At 34.5% G+C, this 27,496-nt stretch overlaps 1 protein-coding gene across 20 annotated transcripts in view; it reads right to left on the reverse strand.

The window, feature by feature from the left end:
- Positions 1-473: 473 nt before the first annotated feature.
- The window catches only part of LOC101973495 (nuclear RNA export factor 2), a 125,401-nt gene continuing 98,378 nt past the window's right edge, over positions 474-27,496 (reverse strand). For 11 of the 20 annotated variants that reach the window (XM_078034514.1, XM_078034524.1, XM_078034520.1 and 8 more), the window contains one exon: positions 16,765-17,122. In XM_078034514.1, coding sequence (XP_077890640.1) covers positions 16,940-17,122 — 183 coding nt within the window. In that variant the 3' untranslated portion in view covers positions 16,765-16,939. Of the gene's footprint in view, positions 747-2,383; positions 2,458-13,304; positions 13,563-16,764; positions 17,123-21,576; positions 21,617-27,496 lie in introns of those variants that run through there. The other 9 variants (XR_013431766.1, XR_013431769.1, XR_013431770.1 and 6 more) reach the window with 7 other exon arrangements.

Here is a 27,496-nt window from a genome sequence, read left to right on the forward strand (position 1 = left end):
TGAGGCCTGAGGGATTAGGAAGCATTAGACAGAGGAAAAGTAAAAAGGGGAGCTAATCCAAGATCCTATCCAGATATAACAGGCAGGAAGTGCTCTATGACCTGGTTCATCCCTGGGGAAATCCACTACCTGACAGGAGAGCATGTCCAGAAAAGTGTGTGAAACTTAGACAACTGTATAAAGTGTCTGGACTCTGTAGTTCATATCCATGAGAGAAACCGAGGATGAGATCTCCAAAGAGTTGTCTGATCCTTAAATCTTTTTCTACACCTTCTTAACAGTGAGCCCAATAATTAGCGTATTTTCAAAAGAATGCATGATTGAGAATAGGACTGAAATGCTCAAAGCATCAAGATGTCTCTGCTCCTTTCCCTCCGCCTTTAAAGGGTAGTCTTTCAGGTTCTGAATTATGCTGGTAGACTATAGTGCCAGAGCCTGGTCATGCATATACAGATGAACACAAACACTGGGCATGCAATTTATATGAATTGTTCTTTAATTACCATATATACACGATGCAGGTGACATACTAAAATTTACCATCTCCCTTTTTATTACTATCTAGGTTAATGCTAGAGAAGTTTCCTGTCAGTTCCTGAAAGACAAGATGATACAGAAGAACAAAGCATAATAATGGGTCTGTTTGAGAGATAATTGCATTGAGATTCAGATGATCCAGGATCCAGCAACTGGCTCATTGTTGAACTTAGCTTGGGTAAGTCATTTTTCTCCTTTCAAAATCATCTCTATAACAGAAAAAAATATGTTGTCCATCAGTGATATTTAACATAGATTTTATATATACACAGTCCATTATCACAATTTTGTCAGTAACTATGTGATCTTGCACAAATCTCTAAACATCTAAACAAGTGATAATAACATTACCTATTCTATATAGTAATAGGGAAGAATTAAAGTGATAACAAATGGAACATTATTAGCATGATGACTAACACATAGTGAGTATTCAGTAAATTTTAATCATTGTTATCATTAGTTCTCTTTCAACTAGGGCCAGGACTAGGGTGAAGTAAGTGAAGCACTTAAAGAACAAGATTTAAGGAGACACTTAACCTTGGGGTTATTGAAAGGCCAGTCCTTCCCCTGCACAATTCTAAGTATGAATATCCTCTTGGGAGGAAGTGCCTCTTTTAGGGATGCTTTACCCTAGCCCATGGCAGTATTTCAACTGGAGGTTTTGGACTTGCTCACTAGGGAACCCAGGGAACTCTGAATACATGCAGTGTCCTTGAAACTGTGATTACTTTGGTGTGAGAAACTTTTACCTCCCTTTCACAGATTAGGAGAGTAAAACAGAGAAATGATATACCTTTGTGTTGGGCCACACAGTCACTAAGGGTAAAAACAGAGATGGGAATGAGTGTCCTGACTGCCAGCTGCATGTTTCTTCCAGGATACCACAGAACCTCATCTGTAAATGCCATGTTTGTAAACCAGGTGATGTTTTCATATTGTGTTAATATGTAATTAAATGGAAATAAGTGTGTTTATTTCTGACATGGTAGAAAAATCTCAGTCCTTTTTCAATCATTATCTGTCTGAACTTGGGCAAGCCACTGAACCTCTTTGTGTTACATTTTGTCACTTGTGAAAACAAGTTGGATGTCACTGAGAAGAACTCCAAATATTTTACAGCCTATAATTTATTATTTTATTCTATCTAATATTCAATTTTATGTTTATTTTGCCTCTTTTCTCATGTCAAGTATACAAAAATGTGCATAGATGCCCATAAATGCTTTGAGAATAAGACTCTTTGAAAGAAGCCTCTAAAATAAATTCATGAAAATATGAATATAAGCCATCAATTTTGTATAACTTATTATTATATATAAAGATGGAGTAATAAGGGATATCTTTTTTCAAAATGTTCAGAAAATAGGAAAAAATTGTTTTACTTTGAGTTAGAATTATGTTCAAGAAAAATCTAAGGAATGAATCAAGGAAAACCCCAGAATATTGACTATGACTATAAAATAAAGACCTTGGTGTTCTTGTGAGGATCGTAAACTGGTTGTAAAGCCAGATATCAATACGTGAATCAGTGAAAAACTCATTGCTCAAGTGTGTTGGTTCATGACAATAAAGGTATATTTTGAAAAGCAATACTGGTCTTTGTTTTAATTTCTTGAAGTACTAGGAATTGAAAACAGGGCCTAGCACTTGTTAAGCTACATCCTCAGCACTTTTATTTTGTTTTGTTTTATTTTGAGAAAAGGTCTCACTCATTTGCTCAGACTATGTTGAAGTTGTTATCCTTCTGCCTGAACCTCCTAAGTCACTAGGATTTCATGTGTTTGTTATTTTTCATGTTTTTTATTTTAAATTTTGATATTTTTAAGGATGGACAGAATTATACCTCTTTACTCCTTGCCACTTGAATATGTCACAGAAAAGCAGGGAGGTGCAACACCAAACCTTGATTCTTGTGTTCTGATGAAAGAAAATTTAAAGTCAGATACTAAAAGCCATGCAAGACAACTTTATTATAAAGTAAAGTGAAAGTAAAGTCAAGTCTTAAGCAGAGAGTACTCTCAAGAGACAGTGGGCAATCTCCAAGCAGAGAACAACAAAGGAGACAATGTTGCCTCCAAATTTATTACTGTTTGGCATTTAGCAGAACTGGGCTCCTCCTTCAGCAACCTTCACCAATCAAGTATTCAACTCTCCTCCTTTGAGTATTTTATTTAGAGACAGGGTCACACTGAATTGCTTAGCACCTCACCATTGCTGAGGCTGGCTTTGAACTCATGATCCTTCTACTAGCACCCCAGCCGCTGGGATTACAGGAGTGCACCACCACACCAGCTGGGTGGTGGAGTTTTTGGCTGGTTTTTGACAGTTCTCTCTGGAACTGTCATGGTGGCCATCCTATTCAGGTGTGTGTGGGGGTGTTCGTTTACAAGTCAATCCCATGTTAATATTAGCATTGGGGTCAGTAGCTGGTCAGAAGTTACCTTAATGTGGCTGCACTACTAAAGAAATCTTCCCTCCAAGACAAATGGAGACACCTATAGACATAATTCCTCACTTCACATCAATCTCAATGGACCCTGTCAAGATTTAGTCCCATTAATCCTTTTCTTTTGACCGATTTCCCAATTAGCTACTTTGGCTTCTGTTTATTTTTTACAAATTAACTACCACCATTTGCTTTTACATCCACCTTGAGAATAGTTTAAAGAAGACCCTAAAGTAATTTAAAGAACACTTGTGACCCTGTTATTTATTTCACTGCTCCTTGCTTACTACCTAACAAATATCGAAAAGGGGTGTTAAATTGAAAATATAGGACACTACAAATAAAATGGGAGGATTGCCTGATGGCATCTCTTAAGGTAATGGACATACTTGGGTTTGGAGGGGACTTGAGTGAAGTCCGACTGACTCATGTGTGTTTTATAGTAAAATGAAACCCCAAATCACTAATGCAGTGGGCTTTAAAACACTTTCACATCTTTCTCATCTGTTATTGGTACCCAGGGTTGAGGACAGGCCTGTGTCATTGGCAGTAATTACCTACAAGCTACATCTTAATGCCACCATACATTGACTCCCTAAGTCACCAACACTTGATTATAATAAAAAAAAAACCCTTACTTTTCTTGTGCACAATCCTATTACTAGTGTTTTTCCTTGTAGAAACCAATGTCCTACTGGCGAAAAGGTAGACTATTGAGCTAATCGCCACCTGCTGGTCAAAATCAGAACTGAATCTCTGAGTGTCTCTGGGAGGCGATTGTGGGGAGGAAGGGGCTTCAGGCTGGACCCCACCAAACAGGGCTTTCTGGAGACTTGAATGGCACAGGCAGCCTCTCCAGCAGAATCAGCTGCTGCCTGGCTCTCTGAGTTGCTAGCAGGAAGTTCCACCCCTGTCTCAGATGAAAAGAAAACAGCCAGTGTGTCTTTGAAGTGTGTGTGTGTGTGTGTGTGTGTGTGTGTGTGTGTTTATTTGGATTATATTCTTTTAGGCAGATTTGCTTTATAACATGTGCTATTCATCATACACATAGAAATATTACTGATTATAATGTACATAGTGTGTCATCTGCTTTTTATGTTTAATGATTAATATTACCAAGTGAATACTTCTATACTATTAGTTGTGTGAATCAGATTAAGAACAAATTTTTCTGTGCTTTGAAAATTGTATTTTGATTACTTCTTAAAATTACAAAATTGATTCATATTTGTGCTTTAAGAACACCAAACCACACAGTAATGTGTAAACAGAAAATGAAATTGTGCTTTGTTTACCGTCCCAAGATAAATATTCCTAGTGGAATGCTATATACAGTTTTCTCAAAGTGTTTCTATCCCCATATAATGTAGCAGCATATATTTTTAGATTCATGTATTTTAATGCAAGAAGTTCTGAATACATTTACATGCACAATATAGATGTACACTTCTACATATTTATTCTTTAACAAAAAAGTGATATCATGTTAATTTGCTCCTTTCCTTCTTTCACTTATGAAATATATAATTTTTAAATTGTGTTGCTTTTCATTTGGGTAATTATTGCATAAGTTTGTTGGGAATAAAAAGTGTTTTTCAATTAAAATTGGAAGTAATCCTTTATTTATCTTATACTAATCAAAAAGAATTATTCATGGGCTGGGGATGTAGCTCAAGCGGTCATTACCTCACCTGGCATGTGCGGGGCACTGGGTTCGATCCTCAGCACCACATAAAAATAAAATAAAGATGTTGTGTCCACAAAAACCAAAAAATGAATATTAAAAAATTCTCTCTCTCTCTTTAAAAAAAGAATTATTCATGTAGAAAATGACCATATAACTTATTATTTAAATTGATAATCTTTTAATGTTTTTATTAGTGCATTATAGTTTTACATAATATTGGCATTTATTTTGACATAATCATATATGCATATAATTTGCTCTACTTCAGTCACCAGTGCTTCATTTTTCCTTCCCTTCTTCCCTCCTCCTGTTTTCTTTTTGCTACTCTGCTCATCATTCATCTTACTTCTATTTATTTTTTAACTAGGTACTTTTTAAAAAATATATTTATTTTTTTAGTTGTAGTTGGATACAATACCTTTATTTCACACACACACACACACACACACACACACATATATATATATATATATATATATATATATATATATTTCTTTTTTTTTTTTTTTTTTTGGTACTGAGGATCGAACCCAGGGTCTCGCACATGTGAGGTGAGCCCTCTATCGCTGAGCCACAATCCCAGCCCTTAACTAGGTACTTTTAAAAATGAAAGATGCACTGTTAAACTATAGATGTAAATTGGGAGCATACTAAATTGTACATTCATCTTCTTATATAACATTAACATTAACTTTATGTGTATAATATAATGTGAACAGTTTTACCACTTTGTATTTCTTTGTATTATTTTTTACAATGCAAGTATTTTAAACTCTAATGATTTTTATTATTAAAAGAAAATGTTATAAATTATAAATATTTAAAGAACGCATGGGAGAGAAATAATTGCCAGCCTACTGGAAGATTAGCAACAGAAAGCATTTAAAACCCATGAGACCTTAGAATGCCATGGTAAAAGCTTGCATTTTAGAACAATTCCAAGCTTAAGTCCCTAGTCTATAATTTACAATATTGGTGACCTGGATCTATTGGCTTTCACTATAGGATAGGAAGAAGATAGTAATCTCTATGTGGAATGTTTGTTTCCTAGATTAAAGAAGATGAAATATAAAGATACCATGGTATTGAATGATTTTTATTTTTATGTATATTTCTGTATTCGAGATCCCCTTCTCAGTCTTTAAAATTCTGAGCTTCCCAGTAAGGGAACCCTGAGTTAACACTGCAGGGTTCAGCTATTATGTGGCCCTATGCCCAGGTGTCCTGGTAAAAAGGGTAGAATTTTTTCTCTTCTGTTATCTTCATCACCAATTTGGGTTCTTGAGTGGCACCCACAGGACAAAAGTAGCAGAGAAATGTAATCTACCACATCTCAAGTCCTAGAAGCTCATCTTCTAATAGAGATTTTGGTCAGTGATCTCTATGGAGGGTGAAAGATGGAACTCAATTCCTGTCTCTTCCTAGATGTATTAGTCTGGAAAACTGATTTATTTTGTGAGCCTGAAATTGACCACTGGAGATGGGGAAAAAATATCCATACTTTCTCCACAGAGTTATGTTGGGGAAAATGAGAAAATATAAAGAAATATTTGGCACATAATGTCACTTCTACAAATGTTTGTACTGCCCACCATGCCTCCTCTCCACCATAAAAGAGATTTTGACACAAAACAAAGAGCAGAACTGTCAGATAATTTGAAAGTGTAGCAACAGTAAATTAAATGTTATTATGTTGGGTGCCTTTTTTTGAGTTGTGGGATTATTTATCTGAAGAATGTGGAGAAAGAAAAGACAACATGTTTCTACTTCTTTTATTTCATTTGATTTTCTGTTCTTGTTACTTTATTTGCTAATTGAACATACATAGAAACAGTTTTGTGCTCAGCCCCAGAAAAGGAAAAATACAGGGCAAACAAGTATAATGGACCATAGGACCATAGCACACTTCCCCTGAGCTGGCCTCACTTCTAACCTGAAATCACATGCACTATAACTGATTAGGGGATTTGGGTCTTCAGTGCTACCATTTTCTGGCTTCATGATTTTGGCAAATTTTGGGACTTCTCTGAACCTCATTTAAAAAAATCTTTCAGATGCTGTTATAACAGCAATGACCTGATTAGGTCGTACCGAACATTAAATGAGAAAACTCATGTAAATATTTAGTAAAATATCTGGCACTAAGTGCTCAATAAGTGTCATCTTCATGTTGCTTTATTACTAGCCCTTTCAAGCCAAAAAGGAGAAGAAGAAGAAAAAGGCTTGGGGCCAGGAAGAATGTAATGTATCATCTTAGATAACATGGTTCTATGAAGACGCAGTATAAAACCAGTCCAATGCTAGTGCGAGAACTCACATTATGTACTAATGGAACAGAACTGAAAACTATGAAGTAAAATCAAGTGCATAGAATCATTGAATAATTCATAAATATAGTATTTCCTATTGAGAATTCATAGACAATAAGAATTGGTGCTGGGTCATTTAAATGGTTTATCAAAAAGAATGGGAGATCTTATCCTTGTGCCATATGATATACAAGTGTTACTACACAACACCATATAGACATCCAGTATGATTCCAGTAACATAAAATGCATATAAAGCTCTACAGGTAGTGCATATATGTGGATGTTACTGGTTGCAAACTATGAACACTATTTATCAATGAGAGTGTAATTGGAGGTTACTTGAATTTTTTAATACTTGTATATACTTTTGATAATATCCTAAATGAACATGAATTACTTTTTTAATTTGTTAATTTTTTTACTCTTTCACAACAGTATAAAATAGTAATTTTAATTAACATTAATAGTGATTTACTTTATGTACTATAGATTGAATTTTTGTTTCATATTGTTAGCAGTGCCATAAAATTTTATTCAATTTCATTTTATTAAAAATAATGCATGGGAATCTTCTTTTGATCTTATTTGTAACTGGATAAAATTTTATGTAGCATGGTAATTGCTAAAAGACTTTGAACTAATGAGCACAATAAAAAACTTATCAAAATAAAATTTTTTTAAGTCACAAGAAGTATTAGATTTGAATTGCTAAGAACCTTATAATTTCAAGCAATACAATAACATTTTCAGATATCTAACTATAAAATTTCATTCCATACATCGATATTATTCTGAATGTATTACATCTTCATTTGATTTCAAAATTCTGGATATATAACCATTCCCAGCCAGTAAAGACTTTTGAACCTGTACATGTTTTGGTGATTTCAATTCTGAAAATAAAATCAGAGTAACTCATAAAATTTATTTTTTTGTTTTTCTAATTGACACAGCAATTGTGCAAATTAATGGGGTACAATCTGGTGTTTTGATACATATATGCATTGTGTAATGATAAAATCAGGGTAATTAGCATATCCATTATCTCAAATGTTTGAAATTTATTTGTAGTGAAGAATGAATTAAATTTATAATCAGAAATAGCACCCATAAAATCTTTTATAGTTACAAGAACACAAGATAGTGTAATGAGTTGGAAAGAGAAAAGGCTCTGGGGTCATATTTACCTTGTGTTCCTATAGTGCTCTGCCTATTACTAGAGAGCACCCCAAAGCTAAGATACTTAACCCCCTAAGCTTTTATTTCATTGTTCTGAAAAGGAGGAAAGTATTTCTTTCTTTACTGGGTTCTTAAAATAAATGGATGGAATTATTGACATACAGATTAATGTGATGCACTTTATTTTAGTATACCTGGGATACCATCCCAGATCTACTGTTTATTCCCACAGGATACTTTACCCTCTGAATCTCAGTTTCTTCATCTTTAAATACAGTGTTAATATTGATTTCAAAATATTATGCATATTAGCTCTCAAGCGTAGTGAGTGCCATAATAGGCACACACCACTCAGGTAAATATTTCCATAAATATCATATGTCCTCAGAAAAGAAAGAGGTGGTTGATTCTGACTGTCAGTGAAAGAATGAATGTTGATTCTTATTTTCTTCTATTTAATTAAATATTTTATATCCCAAGAAGCCTTGATTCAGCCATAGAGCCCTGAGGAATTTATCTTACAACAAGATACATTTTATGAATTTCCTATTGAAACAATAGGTTATTGTTCATATATTTTTGGAACCTGTGTTAGAAAGTCCATAGAATAAATTCCTGAAAGTGAAAATTTCAACCAAAGCATGTGGCATGGCCAAACGCAGATTTAAAATGTTCAATCTGAAGTTCTAGTCCCACTGACAATGGATGACCATACTTCTTTCCCCATAGTCCTCTCATCAGTTAAAGGGGGCTTATGTACTTGACTTGGCAATTCCTTTTTGTCCACCAGGATAATTTGATCAAAAGTATATACTGCAGGGCCTGTGTTTATCCTGCATTTGGAGGAGAAGGACCAGGGGAGAAGAGAGGTGAGGTTCACTGAAGCAAAACAGGTGAAGCAATGAATCATGCACTCTTGGCTGGATGAGAAAGGAGAGCGCAAATTTAAGGGACCTGACACTTTGGGAAAAAATAAAAGACTCAGGGGAAGGTTGATCCCCTGCCACCTCCTGCCCTGCCACCATTGAACTCTGAGCACTGCTCTGTGTCAGGCACTAAGATTGCTACCATATGCAGTTTTTACCTCCTTTGATCCTCACAGTTCTGTGAAGGGAACATTTTGAGTTTAATTTCCTAGATGAGGAAACTTAGGCTCTGACAAGAGAAGAACTGTATTTCATTAAAACTAAGATGCTATTACTCTTCAGACACGTGCTATTTTAGGTAATATTAAGGGAGACAATACTCTTGCTATTTTGGGCTGGGGTTGTGGTTCAGTGACAGAGAGCTTGCCTTGCATATGTGAGGTACTGGGTTTGATCCTTAGCATCACATAAAAATAAACAAACAAAATAAAGATATTGTGTCCATGTATAACTAAAAAAATTTTTAAAAACTCTTGCTATTTTAATAAAATTATTTTAATGGTAACACACCAATGACTGAGGTATTAAAAAGTGAAAACAAAGTGCTTTCGAATCTGTGAAATAGATTGTGTATGGTGATAAATAATAGCTTCCATAGCATAAGGTATCCATCACATAAAAAAGTTGAGATTGAAGGAATATATTTCTTTCTGATATCAAACTCCCATGGTTTTGCCATAATACAAAATCTAAATAATAAGTTAGACTTGTACAAATCATTGTTCCTTTCTCCCATTGTCCTTTTGTGTGGTACAATAGAAATATTTATCTTCTTTTCGGTTAGCTAGTTGCTGATTTTCCCTCCTGAATAGTGGTTGTGTGAACTTGGAAAAGTCACTACATGTCTATGTGCCACATTTTCCTGAGCTCAAAGTATTAAGAAATGGACTCTTACACCAGAATCAATTGAAGCCATTCATATTTTATTATCTAAAATCCTCACTTGCCTGACACTCAGCTTTCTGTTACTCTCTCTTCCTCCTATTTTATTAACAGAACAATTTTAAAAGATTCCCTGAATATGTTCTGTTCAGGGCCAGGGTTGGTTGTAATGAAGTAGGGTGGTGGAGGGTGTTCTTTTTGAATGATGCCTCTGGTAGCATTGCTATGTAAAGGATTTACCCCTTAATAGGCTCCACATTGCCATATATGGAGTTCTCTTAATGCAGAACACATACATATAGAAGTAAATCAAAAGTGCCAGGATGTTGGAAACAACCCAAGCAAAACCTTGTAAAGGGCATGTTTATAAAAGACATGGGAAGTTTACAAAAAAGTAGAAAATAAATGATTTTGGTTGGGCTTTAAAATTCTGGTTGGAAAAAAAAAGCGGAGGGAAGATATAAACAAGACCATTTTCAAAAGGATAAAACTCTAACTTTAGAATTTTGATTTTCATTTCCTTTTATATCCATATTTCAATAATAAAACAGTACTTGTCTTGTTAATTTTCAACAATACAGACATGTTTAAAGTAAAATTTATAAAAGTCTTCCTATGCTCCTAATCATTCTAGACTGCTATGTGCTACCCTACAGAATTCACATTCATATGTGATGAATTATTTTTGTTTTTAAATGAAATCTAAATTTCTTAATATGCCTGGATATACAGCATTATGTTTGTATGTTTATCCACTAAATATATAGGGTCCTAATGGTTAAATGTGTTAAAGTGAGATACCTCACAAAATGTACCTTCTTAAAGGGGGACAGAGATGAATGTTAGAAGGAAAAGATAAATGGGAAAGTTCTGAAATACATGATAAGATCATTTTATATTTATATTGTATGAGCTATAAAACCATCACATTATTTGCTATATGTGTCTTTAATAACTCAAAAAATAAAAACTATGAAGTTAAAATCTCAAAGTATTCATTGCTTGTCAAGACCCTGTTGTGTGATTCTATATGTCTGCTTTGGCAAGCCTGCACGTAAAATCATTTGACTAATTCAGACTCTTTTTATACTCTACCTTGCAAAAGTATTTCCTGCTTACAAAAGTGAAGTGGAGACTTATGTTTCCCTGGCCCATGTGAAGGCATTTTTTCCCACTCACAGCAGCTACTCAGAGAAAAGAGTTCTGCATTCCACACTTCTTCAGACTAAAGGACTTCTTGGAGTCCATTCCTGATCAGACTTATGTGATAAACAGTCACCTTAAATTCAGAAGCAGTGAAGATATTTGAATTTTCTAGAGCCTTCCATAGACTGGATGGTATCTTTTTCTTATTGATTCGTGTAATATATTACATATTCTTCATGAATTCTTGATATTAATCCTTTGTCCACTGTATTTGTTGCAAATGTATTTTTCTTGTTTAGGTTTGCTGTTTTATGTATTTTTAACTGAATGTTTTGATACACCAAAGATTTATATTTTATTATAGTTTAATTCTCAATCATTTTTTATGGTTTGTATTTTTTGTGTCTCATTTTAGAAAGTTTTCCTACCCCAAGGTCAGAAAGTTAATTTCTATATTTACTTCTAAAAGTTTCAAGTTCATTTTTCACATTTATATCTTTTATCCACCTGCAACCAAATTTTAATTGGTGTGAGACAACACATGTGATTTTGCTTAGTTTTTACATATAAACAATAGTCCTAATACTACACACTGAATAACCCCGCTTTACCTACTGACCTGATATGTGATATGTTGAGGGTCCATAGGCATATGGTTCTGTTTTTAGGCTGTCTCTTAGTTTCCACTAGATTGTTTATTTATAGAGTGGCCAGATTTAGCACATAAATACATGCCTGTTGTTTATCTGAAATTCCAATTTAACTGGCTTCCTGTATTTTATCTGGTAAATCTATTTGTCCCTGTGCCTATACAACAATTTCTTAGGTACTATAGCTTCTAGGTCTTGATGTCCTGTAGTAGGTCTTGATGTCCTGTAGTGAAAGTCTCCCTAACTTGTGTTGGGATTCAATATGATTTTGGCTGCTCCTGGAACTTCTGTTCCTTTAAATACAGTCATCTTTTGGTATTTACCAAAAGAATTAGTTCCAGTTACTCTTTGGATACCCTAATCTGTGGATGCTCAAGACCTATATATAAGATGGCTGAGCTCTTCCTTCTTACATTGTATTGTCTTGAGCAACTAATAAAAAAAAAGTTAAAAAAAAGATGGCTGAGCATTTGCATATAACCTACACACATCCTCCTGAATACTTTAAATAATCTTTATACTTTAATAATACAATGTAAATAGTTGATATACTGTACTGCTTAGGGAATAATGACAAGAAACAAGTCTACACTTGTTCAGTAAAGATGAAATTTAGTTTAAATATTTCAATCTGCAAGTTATATACACATATACAGAACCCACAAGTATGGAAGGCTGACACCATACTTTAGAATCAGCATGTACATTTTTGATACTTGTTTTATGGGCGAGTATAATGTCAATTTTTATAACTGTTCCATTTACAAAATGCTTGAGTAGCAATTGATTTCTCTAATTGTTGGTGTAGACTTCTATGTCCATTAGATCAAGCTTGTTAATTTTGTTTTTCAAATCTTCTATATCTGTACTGATTTTTTGCCTGCTTGATCTATCAATTACGGAGAGAGGAATGTTAAGAACTCTCACTGTAATGGTAGATTTGTCAATTTCTCTTTGTAATTCGTCAATTTTTGCTCTGTAGGATTTGAAACTGTGTTATTAGGAGGCATAAAAGCATATAACTGAGATACTTTTCTGGAGAATTATACCTTTCATCATTTTATACTGACCCTCATTATCTTTAATAATGCTTTTTGCTGTAAAGGCTATTTTTTCTGATAATAATATAGTTGCACTAGGTTTCTGTTGTTCTGTATTTGCCTAGTATATCTTTTTTTCCAGGCCCATTACTTCCAACATTTCTATGCTATCTTATTTCAGTTTTAATCTTATCAACTCCACATATTTGGAAATACTTTTTCCTTTCTGTTTCATGGTATATTAGCTGGCTTTCTTGAAAATCACATCAAGAAAAAACTAAATGGATTAGTGTATATTTAGTATGCTTTCATATATATCTGTATTTCTCTCTGTCATTTTATTTTGTGTCTTTTTTTTCCTACCTTTGATCCTCTTTTCCCCCTACTTTCCTAACATCTTTTGCACTGTTTAAGGTCCCCCCCTTAACTCCTTAGTTTAATTCTATTCCTTCAAAAAGTATGCATTAACTTACTCATTTTAGTCTTGAATTTAAGAATTTCTTTTACAATATACTCCTTTTATTTTAAAACAAAAAAGGTTGCACAGAGGGAAAAGGAAATAACAAATGTGAACAGTTGCTGTAATAGCTATTTTTAAATGTTTCTTGTGGCTTCTGATAAGTATTCTTCTCTGAGTGTTCCACCAGCGTCATCAATTCTGCACTGGTCTTAAATGTGGTCCTTTTGTTCCCCAACTCAGATTTTTGTCATATGCTTTACCAATAGCCAATCCGATTGTTTTCAAGTGTTCAGGTCTATAAGTTGGAAAATGAATACAATTGGCATCCACTACCATAGCACAGTCAAAAACATTTCTATCATTGGCAAATTTCAGTCTTGTTCTTTAGAGTAAATTTCCTCCCCACACCCATCAGTCCCTGGCAACCTCTGATCTGATTTTTTTTGGTCCTATAATTTTAAATTCCCCCAATGTCAATATAAATGGAGTCATACAATAAATATTCTTTTTTAATCTTTTGTCTGTTTTTCACTTAGCATAATGTTTTGAGGTTCATCCACAGTATAGCATATATCAATTTTTCATTTTTTCTGAAATATGAATATTTTATTTTACAGATAGATCATATGCTGATTATCTATTCATCAATTGATGGTCATTTTAGTTTCTCTGCGTTTTGTATATTATGAATTATGGCACTGCAAATATTCAAAAACAGTATAAGTTTTTGTGTGGACTCATGTTTGTTATCTTTTGAGTAAATACCCAGGATTGTATGCTAAGTTTATACTCAAGTTTATAAAAACTGCCTAATTGTTTTCCAAAGTCATATCATTTTGAATTCCCTCCAGCACTGTCTTAGAGTACAATTTAAAAATACAGGATAATAATTTATTTTCTGCCCCAGAATTTATACTTCCAAAATTTATTTTTTATATTATGTCAAAACTTGCATTTGCATTTCTGTAGTCATTATGGTTGAATAGATTTTATACTAATCCCCATTTTAATTATTTTTAGTTGACATAAAATTTGTACATATTAATGGTATACATGTGAGGTTTTGATACATTAATACATTGGGTGATGTTCAAATCAGGGTAAACATATCTCTTCAAACATTTACCATTTATTTATGGTAAAAAATATTCAAACTCCTTTCCTTCCTGCTTTTAAAAAATATACAATGTATTTTTGTACTTCATAGTTGCCATACTGTGGCTGGGAAGATATTGATGATTACATTTGGCATTTCTCTTACTTTAAAAAAATTTTTTTTAGTTGTGAATGAACACAATATCTTTATTTATTTTTTTATGTGGTGCTGAGGATGGAATACAGTGCCTTAGACATGTGAGGCAGGGACTCTACCACTGAGCTACAGCCCCAGCCCTGATTACTCTTACTTTTAATGAGATTTGTATTCTCTCAAATGGAGTTAACCTTATGTGTGAAATAAATATATTGTCTTCCAAGTTTTTCATGGCTACAGTTTTGTTGTGTTATATGATTAATATTTGTCTTATGGAATGAATTAGCAAGTGTTCCCTTCTAATCAAGTTTTTGGAAGATCTTGATAAGGATTGGTGTTGATTCTTCTTTAAGTATTTGGTACAGTTCACTAATGAAGTTATCTGGCCCTAGGCTTTTCTTTGTTGTGAGGTTTATGATCACTAAGGGGAATAATGCTAAGCCTTCTGAGAAGCAAAGTAGGAGGAATGGGATTCATGATTACAATGATAATCAGCAGTTAAGCATAGAACTGAGGGTTGGAGCTATGGGCAGCGTCCCAGGAGTATGGGGATCAGTTCAGAAACAGATTTTGTAACAAAGAGTTAGGAGTGAAGAGTAATAAGCAGGACCCAAGGGTATTCTGAGGAGAGGCACACAATTGGAGTGAGTTCTGGAAAAGAGCATCATCAGGGCCACTGTCCCTGGTGTTCCTGTAGGCACTCCTGGGTCCCCTTCCCCACAGAGGCTGCTGGGCCCTGATGGGTCATGGGCAGAAGTCCACTACCTACCCTCACATGTAACCTTTGTAAGAGGTGCACTTTTTTGGAGGTGTCCATGAACTTGATGCTTTTGTACGTGATGGACAGGAAGGGAAGTGACATATGGAAAATAATACCACTATTAGATCTAAGCTCATGTGAATTCTGTAGTCTCAGCATCCTTCTTACCTTATCCCTAAGTAGACTGCTTAAGGACACAGGGAAATAAACAGAGAAGCTGTAGATGGACCTTGCTGGCCACAGCTTCCATTTGCTGACTCCTACACTAATCAGTTCTCTCACCCCACACTCCATACCACACTATACTATTTCACAGACCATCTACCCACATTTGTACTGTCATTGTGGTGACTTTGTACCTTGCAGATAATTGGTCAGTATAGAGCTGTTGGAAACAGGGAGTGACTGGGCTTAGAAAAACTGCATTGCCATCATGAATTAGTGATGAACCAGTTTAGGAAAATCCTGCTGTGTTTTTTAGCCAAAAGTTCACCAGGAACACACACCTATAGCCAACAAATTTGGGATTTTCATTGAGGAAAAATGCATACCGTGGAGCTTAATGGAGGGTCCCAGTGAGACAGTGTTCAAAATTACTTAATATTTGGGTTTGTATTGAGATTTTGGAAAATATAAGGAAATGGGTTATTGGTCAAGACCAGGTGCTTTCAGAAAATTGGAATAATTCTGTGATTGGGCATCTTAATGCATTTTATCTGGAAGAAGAAAATAGAACAAGGTTAATGATATTATAATAATATTATTATCAGTATTGAAGAAATAGCCACCCTAATTGACCAAAAGATATTTAGCGATTTTTGTGCTTTTTATATTCGTCTTGTTTTTTGTTTCACTTTATCAAAGTCACAGAATGACGTCGTCTAATGTTGGTGTTCTGAGATGGTCTATGTTCAACAGCAGAATACCACTATCCACTTGTGAATACCAGGCCACTTTATGATGGAGAATGATTAAGTGGAGGGCAAAGCAAACCTAAGAGATTGTTAGTATTCTTAATAGGACACCCAGAAAATGCTGAACTAGGTAAATCCAGGTGTAACTGGAGCCAATAAGGACAACCAGACCAATTATAGAGGCAAAGACCCTACATATTTTTGCACATATGTGGTCATGGCAAGGAAACATGGACAACATTGTGCTTGAAGGTAATGGAACAAGAGTTGAAACCCAGATGCTATACTCCTCGTTATCTACTCCTGAACACTAAGATTTAATGCTTCTTTACTAGTGAGGCCAGCACAGGGGAAGGAATTCAATTCATCTAGGGGCAGTTTTTATGTAAGGAATTGATAAAGCAGATAGATCCTAGACTGGCAGAAAGTTAAGGCTGAGAACGTTAAGTTTTGAAAAAGTGAGATGTGGATGTTTGTTTATAAACACCCCTAGGGTTTTCTTCAGGGGAAAGCTTGCCATGAATGAAGTTTTCAACATTTTTTTTCTCATGCTTTATTTCATCTCAATATATTAAGGAATAAATGTATTGTATTTTCTAATATAAAGTAAATTTCCCTATTATTATGGACACTTTCTGCATTTTATTGACAAGAGTTTTATATATTACAAAATTGTTTTGAAGTGTATATACATTGTAGAATGGCTAAATCAAGCCAATTAACAGGTTCTCTATCTAACATACTTATCAATTTCTCTGCGATTTAAAGTAGTACTTTGTATTCATCAAAAGATTGCTTTGTTGGGGCTGGGGATGTGGCTCAAGCGGTAGCGGCTCGCCTGGCATGTGTGCAGCCCGGGTTCGATCCTCAGCACCACGTTCAAACAAAGATGTTGTGTCTGCCGAAAAGATATTGTGTCTGCCGAAAAACTAAAAAATAAATATTAAAACATTATCTCTCTCTCTCTCTCTCTCTTAAAAAAAGGTTGCTTTGTGTCCAGCTATTTTGAGAGTGTAATGGATGTATTTTAACCATATCTTCATGCATCACCAAATTAAATTAAAAGTTTTATTTTTCAGATTGATCATGAGTTTTGGCCTCAATTTCTTTAGCCTAGAATTTGCATTACCTATAACCAAATACATGGATATGCAGACTCTAATTGCATTTTCATTTAAAATAAAAATCTTTAATTTTGTGAGAGAAAGGAATTATGTTCTTTGAATGTGTCTGATAATGTTTTACTAACTTTCCTGCAATGGTTCACTTTCAAAGCAAATTATATATACTTTTCCTTCTGTATTAAAATTTTATATATATATATATTTGAACTTGTGATCTTCCTGACTCAGTCTTTCAAGCCACTGAGATTACAGGCATGTGTCACTGCACCCAGCAAAATTAATACTTTTTAAAATATGGTTTACAGCTGCAGAAATAAATTCAGAGTTTTCCTAAATGATCATTAAATTGAAAGTAGTTTTCAAGCATCAGAAAGGGAACTTCAAGAGCTGGGGTTGTGGCTCAGTGGTAGAGTGCTTGCCTAGTATGTTTGAGGCTCTGGATTCGATTCTCAGCACCACATGAAAATAAATAAATAAAATAAAGGTCTATTGACAACTAAAAAAAGAAAAAAATTGACAAAAAGAAAAAAAAAGGAAACCCCCCAAAACTGTTTGTGATTCTGTTGTGAGTGAGCTGCTTATTTATATTTTCTCCTGTATCTATGATTGTATTTCCATACTGTTTAAGTTGAGGGTGAATTCCCGTTATATTCAGAAACAAAAATGATAAAAGTGTAGCCCATAATCAAGGAAACAGGGGGAAGATTAAGAGCTTTGGAGCAAGAAAGAATCAGGTTTCGATCTTGACTCTACCAATGGCTGGGCATATGATGCATGGTAATAAGAAACTCATATATGCTTTGAACCTCTGGTTCTGCATTTAGTGAGTGAGGATTCCCTCCCTTATAGGGTTATTATTGGAATTTGATAAAAATAGCCAGCCAAAGTCACACAGATGTTTTGTTATCAGTCATGCCTAGGACTGTAAACAGAGAAACATCATTTTGACCTTGCAGCTATGTCAAAGGGATTAAATATTGTGTAGTTTCAAAGATAAGTGAGAGTTAAATTATGTACAAAATGAGAATATCTAAGGAGGAGTTAAAACTTTTATTGATTTTAAAATTTTTCCTTCTTTCAAAATTAATGTAAATATTTTAGAATTATATTTAAAAGAGAATTCCACAAAATAAATCTTTTAAAAACTTTCAGTTCTATGATTGCATCTCTAGGAAGTGCACATGAACTTTCTTATGCAAAACCATGTCTGCTATAAAAAAGTGGCTGTCATTTTAATCTCTCATGGAATCTTTCAGAGGAGGAAGCATTAATCCACAGTCCTCTGTAGTTTTGACAGCTTCTCTGAAGTATACACCAGCTGTTCTCTATGGAACATCTCTGGAATTCTATTGCACATCTGACCTATGTCCCAGGCATTCCTCTCTAAAGTGGAAAAGGCAAATTCTGGAGCCAGTCATCAGATACTTAAAAGTTCCAGAGACTTCCACTCTCTGAAACCACAGCCATGAGAAATTATGAACTTAAATTCACTGGACCCCTTTTAAATGAAAATATGTACCTGAAAATAGAGAAGTCGGTGGCTTATTAGAAGATTAAATTCATCAAGACATTTGAGTGTGTTGTAGAGGTTTCCCACAGAAATGGATGGTTAAACTGAGACTCCAAGGAAAAGAATGCATCAGCCAGGCAAAGGGTAGAAAGAGGAACTATGCCCAAATTCTATTCAGATTTGCAGACAGGAAATGCTCTATTGACCTAGTTCATCCCTGGGGAAATCCTGTATGGAAATCCACTACCAGGCAGTTTGGCATGTCTAGAAAACTATGTGAAACTTAATAGGACAATTGGAGAAAGTGTTTGAATTCTTTCTTTTTTCTTAGTTCTGGCCTCAGGCCTCTAATATCCATCAGCCTGGATCATGTTACCATTATTACTATGATTTATATTTGTGGAATTACAGAAAAGAAAAAAGATGCTGAACAAATAAATTTTATCATAATTTTGTTTTATACACTCATGAATGTATAAAATATCTCTTAGATATTTGTTTCACTTTACCAAATAATATTTTTCACTGGAAAAAAATGGAAATGGGAAGGAGTCCACTTCCAAATAAGGAGAAAGTTTCTGGAAGATTATGTGGCAAGTGGAGTGACTCAGATAGAGCCTATGGATGTTAAATCACATTAAAATATGTGGTATAAAGTTTTATTTGGCATCATCCATGATAAAAAGAAAGCTCTGTATGTGTGTCTGAGTATGTGAGAGTGATTGTGAGTGCGTGTGTGTATACGTGTGTGTGTGTGTGTGTGTGTGTATATATATATATATATATATATATATATATATAGAGAGAGAGAGAGAGAGAGAGAGAGAGAGAGAGAGATAATGCCTGCATATAGATATGCATTGAAAATTGTATTTTGTTTTTCAATGTCATTAACAGAAAAATGTCATTAACATAGAAACCTATAGTCCCTAAACCAAATCTGCCAAAAATGCACAATTATTCAGGATGCATTACTTAAATAGCAATTTACAATGTGGAAAAAGCTGTATTTTCTTAAAAAATTATTTGTGTGTGTGCTAAGCATGGTTGCACATACCTGTAATCCTAGTGACTCAAGAGGCCGAGTCAGGAGGATTGCAAGTTCAAGGCTAGCCTCAGCATCTTAGTGAGGCCCTAACTAAGCAACTTAGCAAAACCCTGTTTCTAAATAAAAAAAATGAAAAAGTGCTGAGGATATAACTCAGAGGATATAAGCACCCCTGGGTTTAATTTCTAGTGTCGAAAAAGTTTTATTTAAAAATTATTTGTGTGTATATGTATTAAAATATGTGTATTTATTCATATATATTCATGTCCAGAAAATCTTGACAAAATTATTTTTGTGATCAAATTCCAGTTAGCAATGATACAATGTTATAAAGTTTTGTTTTGTTTTGTTGGTACTGGAGATTGAACTCAGGGGTACTTGACCACTGAGCCACATCCCCAGCCCTATTTTGTATTTTATTTAGAGACAAGGTCTCACTGAGTTGCTTAGCACCTTGCTTTTGCTGAGGATGGCTTTGAACTTGCAATCCTCCTGCCTCAGCCTCCTGAGCTACTGGGATTGTGCCTGTTACAATGTTTTATGTTTTATTTTTTCTGATTTCAAAATTATTGTACTTATTAACCAAATAAATACAGTGTAGATATATTCATTTATTGGAGAAAATCTTTTTATTTTTCATCTTATTACATAGTAAGGTATTCATTCTTAATAATTTAGTTTATATTTTCTAGCTTTATTTCTATGTGTATAGAAATATGTAGTTTAAATTCACATAAACTTATATATTGTTCTTTAAAATGTTGATCACTGTACATGCAGAATACTGCATATATGTGTATATTCTGTTCTTTTAATATCACTTTTTATTTCTATTCATTATAATTGCTTGTTCTTTAGTCTTTATATGTTTGCAATACAAAATTATTTGAATTGTTTCTTTGTAGACTTCTAATAAAGAGTTTTAGGTATTTAGACATAATAGGAATGTTAAATATCCATCTGTATATTATACTGGGATTTTCCCCCACAATTCATGTTTCCTTAAAGTCATGTTTTCTGGTTCTTTTTGGATACATAAAGTCTCTTTTAACTTACCCTTAATATTTATATTTTAAATTCATAATATAACTCACTGTAAAAGTTTTGGAACCAATCAATATGTATTTACCACTTATGATCACTGTTAAAAAATTGTAACTCCACTGATAATGTACATAAGTAAAGGATTTTGTCTTTAAAGTGTGTGATGTAGTGGATTTTAGAACTAAAATTAATTAACTGATTAATTTTAATTAAAATTAAAATTGGAAAATAAAGATGTTTTTGAGAGTGTTAAGAAGGAGAAATTTAGAAGCTAATGTAAAGAAGAGTATTATGTAATTAGAATGAAATGTTAAAATCCTCAGTGAGAGAGAATTCATCCTTGGAACTTTTTATTCTATGTGGTTTTTCTGCCTCTGTGATTTCAACTTCTAGTTGCACATTAAAGAAGCAATTTCCCATTAAGTCTGAGAAAGAAATGACAGTCATGTATCTACTAGCCAGAAGGCTGGCATCAAGATATGTAGGCCCCAAATACCAGATCTATCACTGATCATAGAACTTTCAGTGAGCCATTTCCCTGGTGCTGGTCTCTGCTGTAAAATTCAAGAATCCTCTGTATAGAAATAGGTTTTTGCTCAAGTGTCACCTTCATCAGTGAGAACTTCAATTCCTACACTGCTTGGAAAGTTCACATACCTCCAGGCATTCCTCGTCCTTCCTCCCAGCTTTAATATTTCTAAAATAAAAAATGATAGTATAAACTTAGGTAATTCTCACTCTTAGCCAATCATTTTTCTCAGTGTTTCATATCCATTAACACATTTATTTCTCATATCAAAATTTAGGGAGAGGAGGTATCATCATCATCATCATCATCATCATCAATTTTTCATCTGTGAGATGAGCAAAGGGAGACACTGAGAGGTTTAAGTAGCTTCCATAATAAGGTCAGTTATGTTTTTATTTTATCTTGGTTTTTAAAGGTTTTATTTTGTTTTTAATGTCACATGATAATAATATGTATACTGTGATATTTTGATACTTCAACATTTCATGTAATAATCAAATCATGGTATTTAGTATATCCACCACCTCATTTATCATTTCTTTGTGGCAAGAACAGTAAGAACCCTCTCTTAGTTATTTTGAAACACAGGCTGCTATATTGTTAACTCTAGTGACCCTACTGTTTTATAGGACATCATAATTTATCCTCCTATAAAAGCATAATTTTTTACCCATTGACCAATTTCTCTTCATCATCCTTTCCCTTCCCCTCCACAACCTCTACTAAACATGATTGTAATCTTATGAGATCAGATTTTTTAGATTCCATGAATGAGTGAGATCATGAAGTATGTGTCTGTCTTTGCTTGGCTTATAATTTTTGCACAGGTAATATCTGCTTCATTTAAAAATGAACACATGGTCTTCAATCACACTCTTAGGTATATACACAGAGAGTTTAAAAAAATTTGTTCAACTAAAAGCTTGTACATGAATATTTATGGCAACATTCATAATAAACAAAGATGGAAACAATCCTATGCTGATCAAAAGGTGTTCTAGTTATCTTTTTCACTTCTGCAACCAAAATACCTAAAAAGAACAATTTTAGAGGAGAAAAAGTTTATTTGGGGGCTCACAGTTTCAGAGTCTCAATAGACAGTGGGCTCCACTTTTCAGGTCTCAAGGTGAGTCAGAGGGAAGTGACTCACTGATGATCAGAAAGGAGAGGAGGAGGAGGAGGAGGAGGAGGAGGAGGAGGAGGAGGAGGAGGAGGAGGAGGAGGAGGAGGAGGAGATGATGATGAAAGAAAGAAAAAAAAAGTAAGATTCCATTCACCAGACACAAAATATATACCATAAAACCACACCCCAAAGCCCACCTCCTCCAGCCATACTCTACCTGCCTTCAGTTACCACTCAGTTAATTCCATCAGGGGATTAATTCACTGATTGGGTTAAGACTCTCCAAACCCAATCATTTTTCCTCTAAACTTTCTTGCATTGTCTTACACATGAGCTTTTGAGGACACCTAATGTCTAAACCATAACAATTGGTGAATATACACAGTGATATATCTACACATTAGAATATTATTGAATAAAAAAACAGTGATACATGATACAATATGAATAAATATTGAAAATATTATCATATAGATTGCATTGTACACTTCAAAGAGGTGAATTATACACTTTGTGAATTATAGCTCTATATACTGTCATAAAAATGTACTTTTAAAAACAAGCACATGAGTTTATTCATTTTGATTACTGAATATTTCAATACAAGGAATGCTTTGGTCCATCATGCTTGGGTTCTTCATGCTTGTTTACCAAAATATCTGCTACACTTAGAACAGTAACTGCCATTTATTGGACCCAATGAATCTTTATTGGTAATTCTTCAATGTTTAAATTTTCCTGTATAATATAAATTTTAAGATGGTACAAATTTTTGTCAGTTTTTTTACCACTGTTTCTCCTGATCTTTAACAATACCTAGCACAATGTGAGCACTCAGTAATTGTAAACTGAGTTATCTGTTTCTTCAGTCTCATGCTCATGAAAACCTGTGTCTTTAATATTCAACCAGGTGGTAAAATGGTGAGGGAATCAAAGGTGTGAATAGTTTCTCAAACCTCCTAACATTTTTTTAAATATTTATTTTTTAGTTGTAGTTGGACACAATATCTTTATTTTATTTACTTATTTTTATGTGGTGCTGAGGATCAAACCCAGGGCCTCACATGTGCTAGGCAAGCACTCTGCTGCTGAGCCACAACCCCAGCCCTCAAATCTCCTAATAATTAAAGGAATTGAAAGAATGCAAAGTACAGGCTGACTGTTCTACATTTGCTGAAACTAATGCTCCTTTTACCACACTAAAATATTCAGTTTATACCTTCCCTACAGACATATAGTCATACAGATGGAAAGATGATCATGAGAGGCAAGGGATTTTATGCTTGGTAAAGGAGGTGTGTTTATGGTTGTTCAGATAGCTGACTCTTTTGATGGAGCCACATGCATGTCACACATTTCACACATCCAAGTCTTCTCCTCCTTATGCTTGACACTCTCATTGGGAAAAGAGAAAGAGAGAAAGAGAGAGAGACAGAGAGAGAGAGAGAGAGAGAGAGAGAGAGAGAGAGAGAGAGAGAGAGAGAGAGAGATTATATGTCTTCTGTGCAATTAATCAAATCCAAGTCTTGGAAACCCACTTCAACCAGACCTCTCATCACATCTTCATTAGTTAAGATTTAGTTTACAAAAAGTCTATGCCTGATGTACTTGAGTATCTGCATTTCAGTTCCAACAGGAGGAGACAGTGAAACATAATGCTCACTTAAAAAGGTCAAAAAGAACTTAAAGATCCACCACAAATCCAGGTATTTCACATGCAATTTAACTGGAGTTCAGAGAGGTCCAACAAACCATCCAAGATGTTCAGTCAATTAATGAGAGAAAAGTATGACCAGATTATAGATATAAAGCATATCTATTACCTTGTATAGTAAATTAATGTTTTTATATCACCTGATTGGTAAGCATGGGATTTACATTTGAGATTCCATGGTGTCCTAGTAGAAACAGAACTGAAAATCAGAAGGACATTGGTGTTCATCTCTGTTTATCCACTTAGTGACAGTGTGATCCAAAAAAAAAAAAAAAAGATAATCCATCAATTTGTGTCCCAATCTCATCACCTAGGAAATAGATGTGATAATTTTCTTACATCACAAGAATATAGAGGGTAAGTCTGACAGTACTGGCAGGGATGTAGCTACATTACCAAGCACACAGTAGGCATTCAGAATTCCCTCAGCTCTCAAGCAGGAAGAAGCTGTGTCTCCTATTTTTGGATTCTTCTGCTTTTCCCCTACCCCTCAGTCTTTTGTGCCTTCCTTCCCCAACACAGTGATTAAACAAAGAAAAGGCACAATATTACTCCAGGAGGGAAGCTCCTAGGGGGGAGACTAATGCCAGTATGAATTTGGCTCTTCATTATATTACCAATACTCTTACTGACCTTAACATTAACCTCCAGATTGGGTACCTCCCTTTTATAAGCTCTATGATCTCATAGCATATTAACCTTTACCCTCTGCCAGGAAGTCTCAATATCATGACAAACCATTGCTTCAATTGCTTTCCTACAATTTTCCTCAAATCTCTCATCCTAACTTCCTTCTGTCTCAGCCACTGTTCAAAACACCACAGCATAAGGTACACAGTGATATCATTTATCACAAAATACCTGGAAATGAGAGAGGGCTAAATTCTCCCAAAATATTATAGGCTCAATGGTCCTGCACATTTTATGTTTTTAAATGAGAAGACACTCTTCTAATATATTTAATATTATGTTTGAGAAATATACTCATACTTTAAAATGTGCAAAAATAGAGATATTATCAGAAAGAAGAAAAATTATGATTGTTGCTTTTACTTAGTAATAGTTTTTTCTTGCTTATTATTGTGAGGATTTATATATATATTTGTATGAACATTTATATATTATATGTATAAACAATGTCATTGGCATAGATTGTGTACCTCTTTTGTTGCTGTACTAAGAAGCTGGCAGATGTAAGAGTTCAGAGGCCAAAAAGTCTATGGAAAACTTGCGACCTTACACTAATGATGATGATCACAACCATGTACTCCAATTTGAAGTAGGATAGAAGGAATAAGAAATAGGTAGAAGGAGACATACAAGAAGGACAGGAATAAAATATTTTAGTTCAGAAGTTCTGTATATTTTTCCAGGCATGTCACTCCCTCAACCATTCTCTCTTGCAGGCCTGTAATTCCCAATTTCTCAGTAAATCTATAAGTCTGCATGTGCACTGTTAATCGGTTCCCCAATAAACACATTAAACCTTGAGGAACCTATAATAATTTAGGGGACTTTGCAGCAATATATTAACCAGATAATGAAGACCATGTCAGCCTAAGGATCTGGAGATTGACCACACCACCAGAAATCATCTTGAGATCACCAGACTGACATTGTCCTATATACCTTTCCATATCCACCCCTCACCAAATTTACTTTAAAAGAAGAGATATGAACTCTAAAAACATATCTCTTGCTCTTGAGGTGGTCCACATTCTTCCTTGAATATGTGTCCAGTTTCCTAAACAAACCTCTGTCTCTGCGTCTGACTAGAATATGCTGAAATTCTTCTCCATCATGTATGCCCAAAACACTGCTGGTTCTGAGTAGAGTTCCCCCTTCTCTCTGCAACTATTCAAACCTTTCATTCAGAGACATCTCTTTTCCATTGACACAATGATGATGTCAGAAGTGCAGATGATTTACTTTTCTTCTTCCAACCCTTGGTTAAGTTGCCCTACAATTCAGAAATAGCCCTGATCTTCATTCATAACACAATAGGTGTTTGAGTCATCTCTTTTGCCGCTGTTACTAAAAGACTGGACAAAAGGAGAAAAAATTTAATTGGAGGCTCATGGTTTCAGATATCTAAGTCTATATGCAGCTAGCTCCATTCCTCAGGGCTTGAGGTGAGGCTGAACATCATGGCAGAAGAGTGTGGCAGTGGAAAGCAGCTCATATGATGATCAGGAAGCAGAGACAGAGACTCCACTCATCAGATATAAAATATATACCCCAGGGGTATGCCCCCAGTGCCCACCTTCTCCAGTTACACCGTATCTGCCTTCGGTTACCACTCAGTTAATCCTTATCAGGGGATTAATTCACTGATTGGGTTAAAGCTTTCAGAACCCAATCATTTTCCCTCTAAACCTTCTTGCATTGTCTCAAAATGAGCTTTTGGAAGAACATGTCACACTCAAACCATTAACAACAGGTTTATGTCATTTCTCATGGTTAGATTTCCAGACACATTTTCAAAGAATTACATTGTTAAGAATCTCTTTTATGGGAGTAGAGAGGAGACAGGTTAAGGCCTGGGCCAGTTGTTTTTGTAGATCTTCTGTATGATAGATACTTTCTATGGATTTTCTTAATTTTCCCTAGCATTATAGACCACAATACTATCAGAAAGATGCCATTAGTCTTATTTTATATATAATCCATCTGAGGCACACAGGATCATCCATCCTGTAAGAAACAGAAGAAGGACTTTGAATCTTGACCTAAAATAACCACGTCTCCCATTTGGAAGTCTCATGGGCTTCCAGGCTCAAAGATTGATAGTCTTAACTTGCTGTATTTGCTTCATGAGTAGCTGTGAAGACAAGCGGTCAAAGGCCTCATGATTAAGCTAGTCCCCAAGTTCCTGAAATACTTTTGTAAAACCACAGACTATACAGTGGGGGAAAGGTCAGGGTAAGGGGTAAGAAATCAACAATTTTAGAGCCCACCTCATGCTGGCATATTTTAGACCTTTTAATCCTAATCATAGCTGATGGAGGCCAAACCTATAATCCCTGTTACACAGATTAGAAAGTAAACCAAGGACAAAGACTGTTAGCTTGTGTAATACTAATCCAAGCCTAAAACATAAGCTCCTTTTGAACAATCCTGCTGCTTTTTCAATGAAAACAACTCTTAATTTTGTAAGCATATGAAATCTGAACAGTTTAAAAATTAAAATGTGAGACCTGGAAAACATATC

Source organism: Ictidomys tridecemlineatus, chromosome X, assembly GCF_052094955.1.
Source record: "Ictidomys tridecemlineatus isolate mIctTri1 chromosome X, mIctTri1.hap1, whole genome shotgun sequence".
Lineage (NCBI taxonomy): Eukaryota > Metazoa > Chordata > Mammalia > Rodentia > Sciuridae > Ictidomys > Ictidomys tridecemlineatus.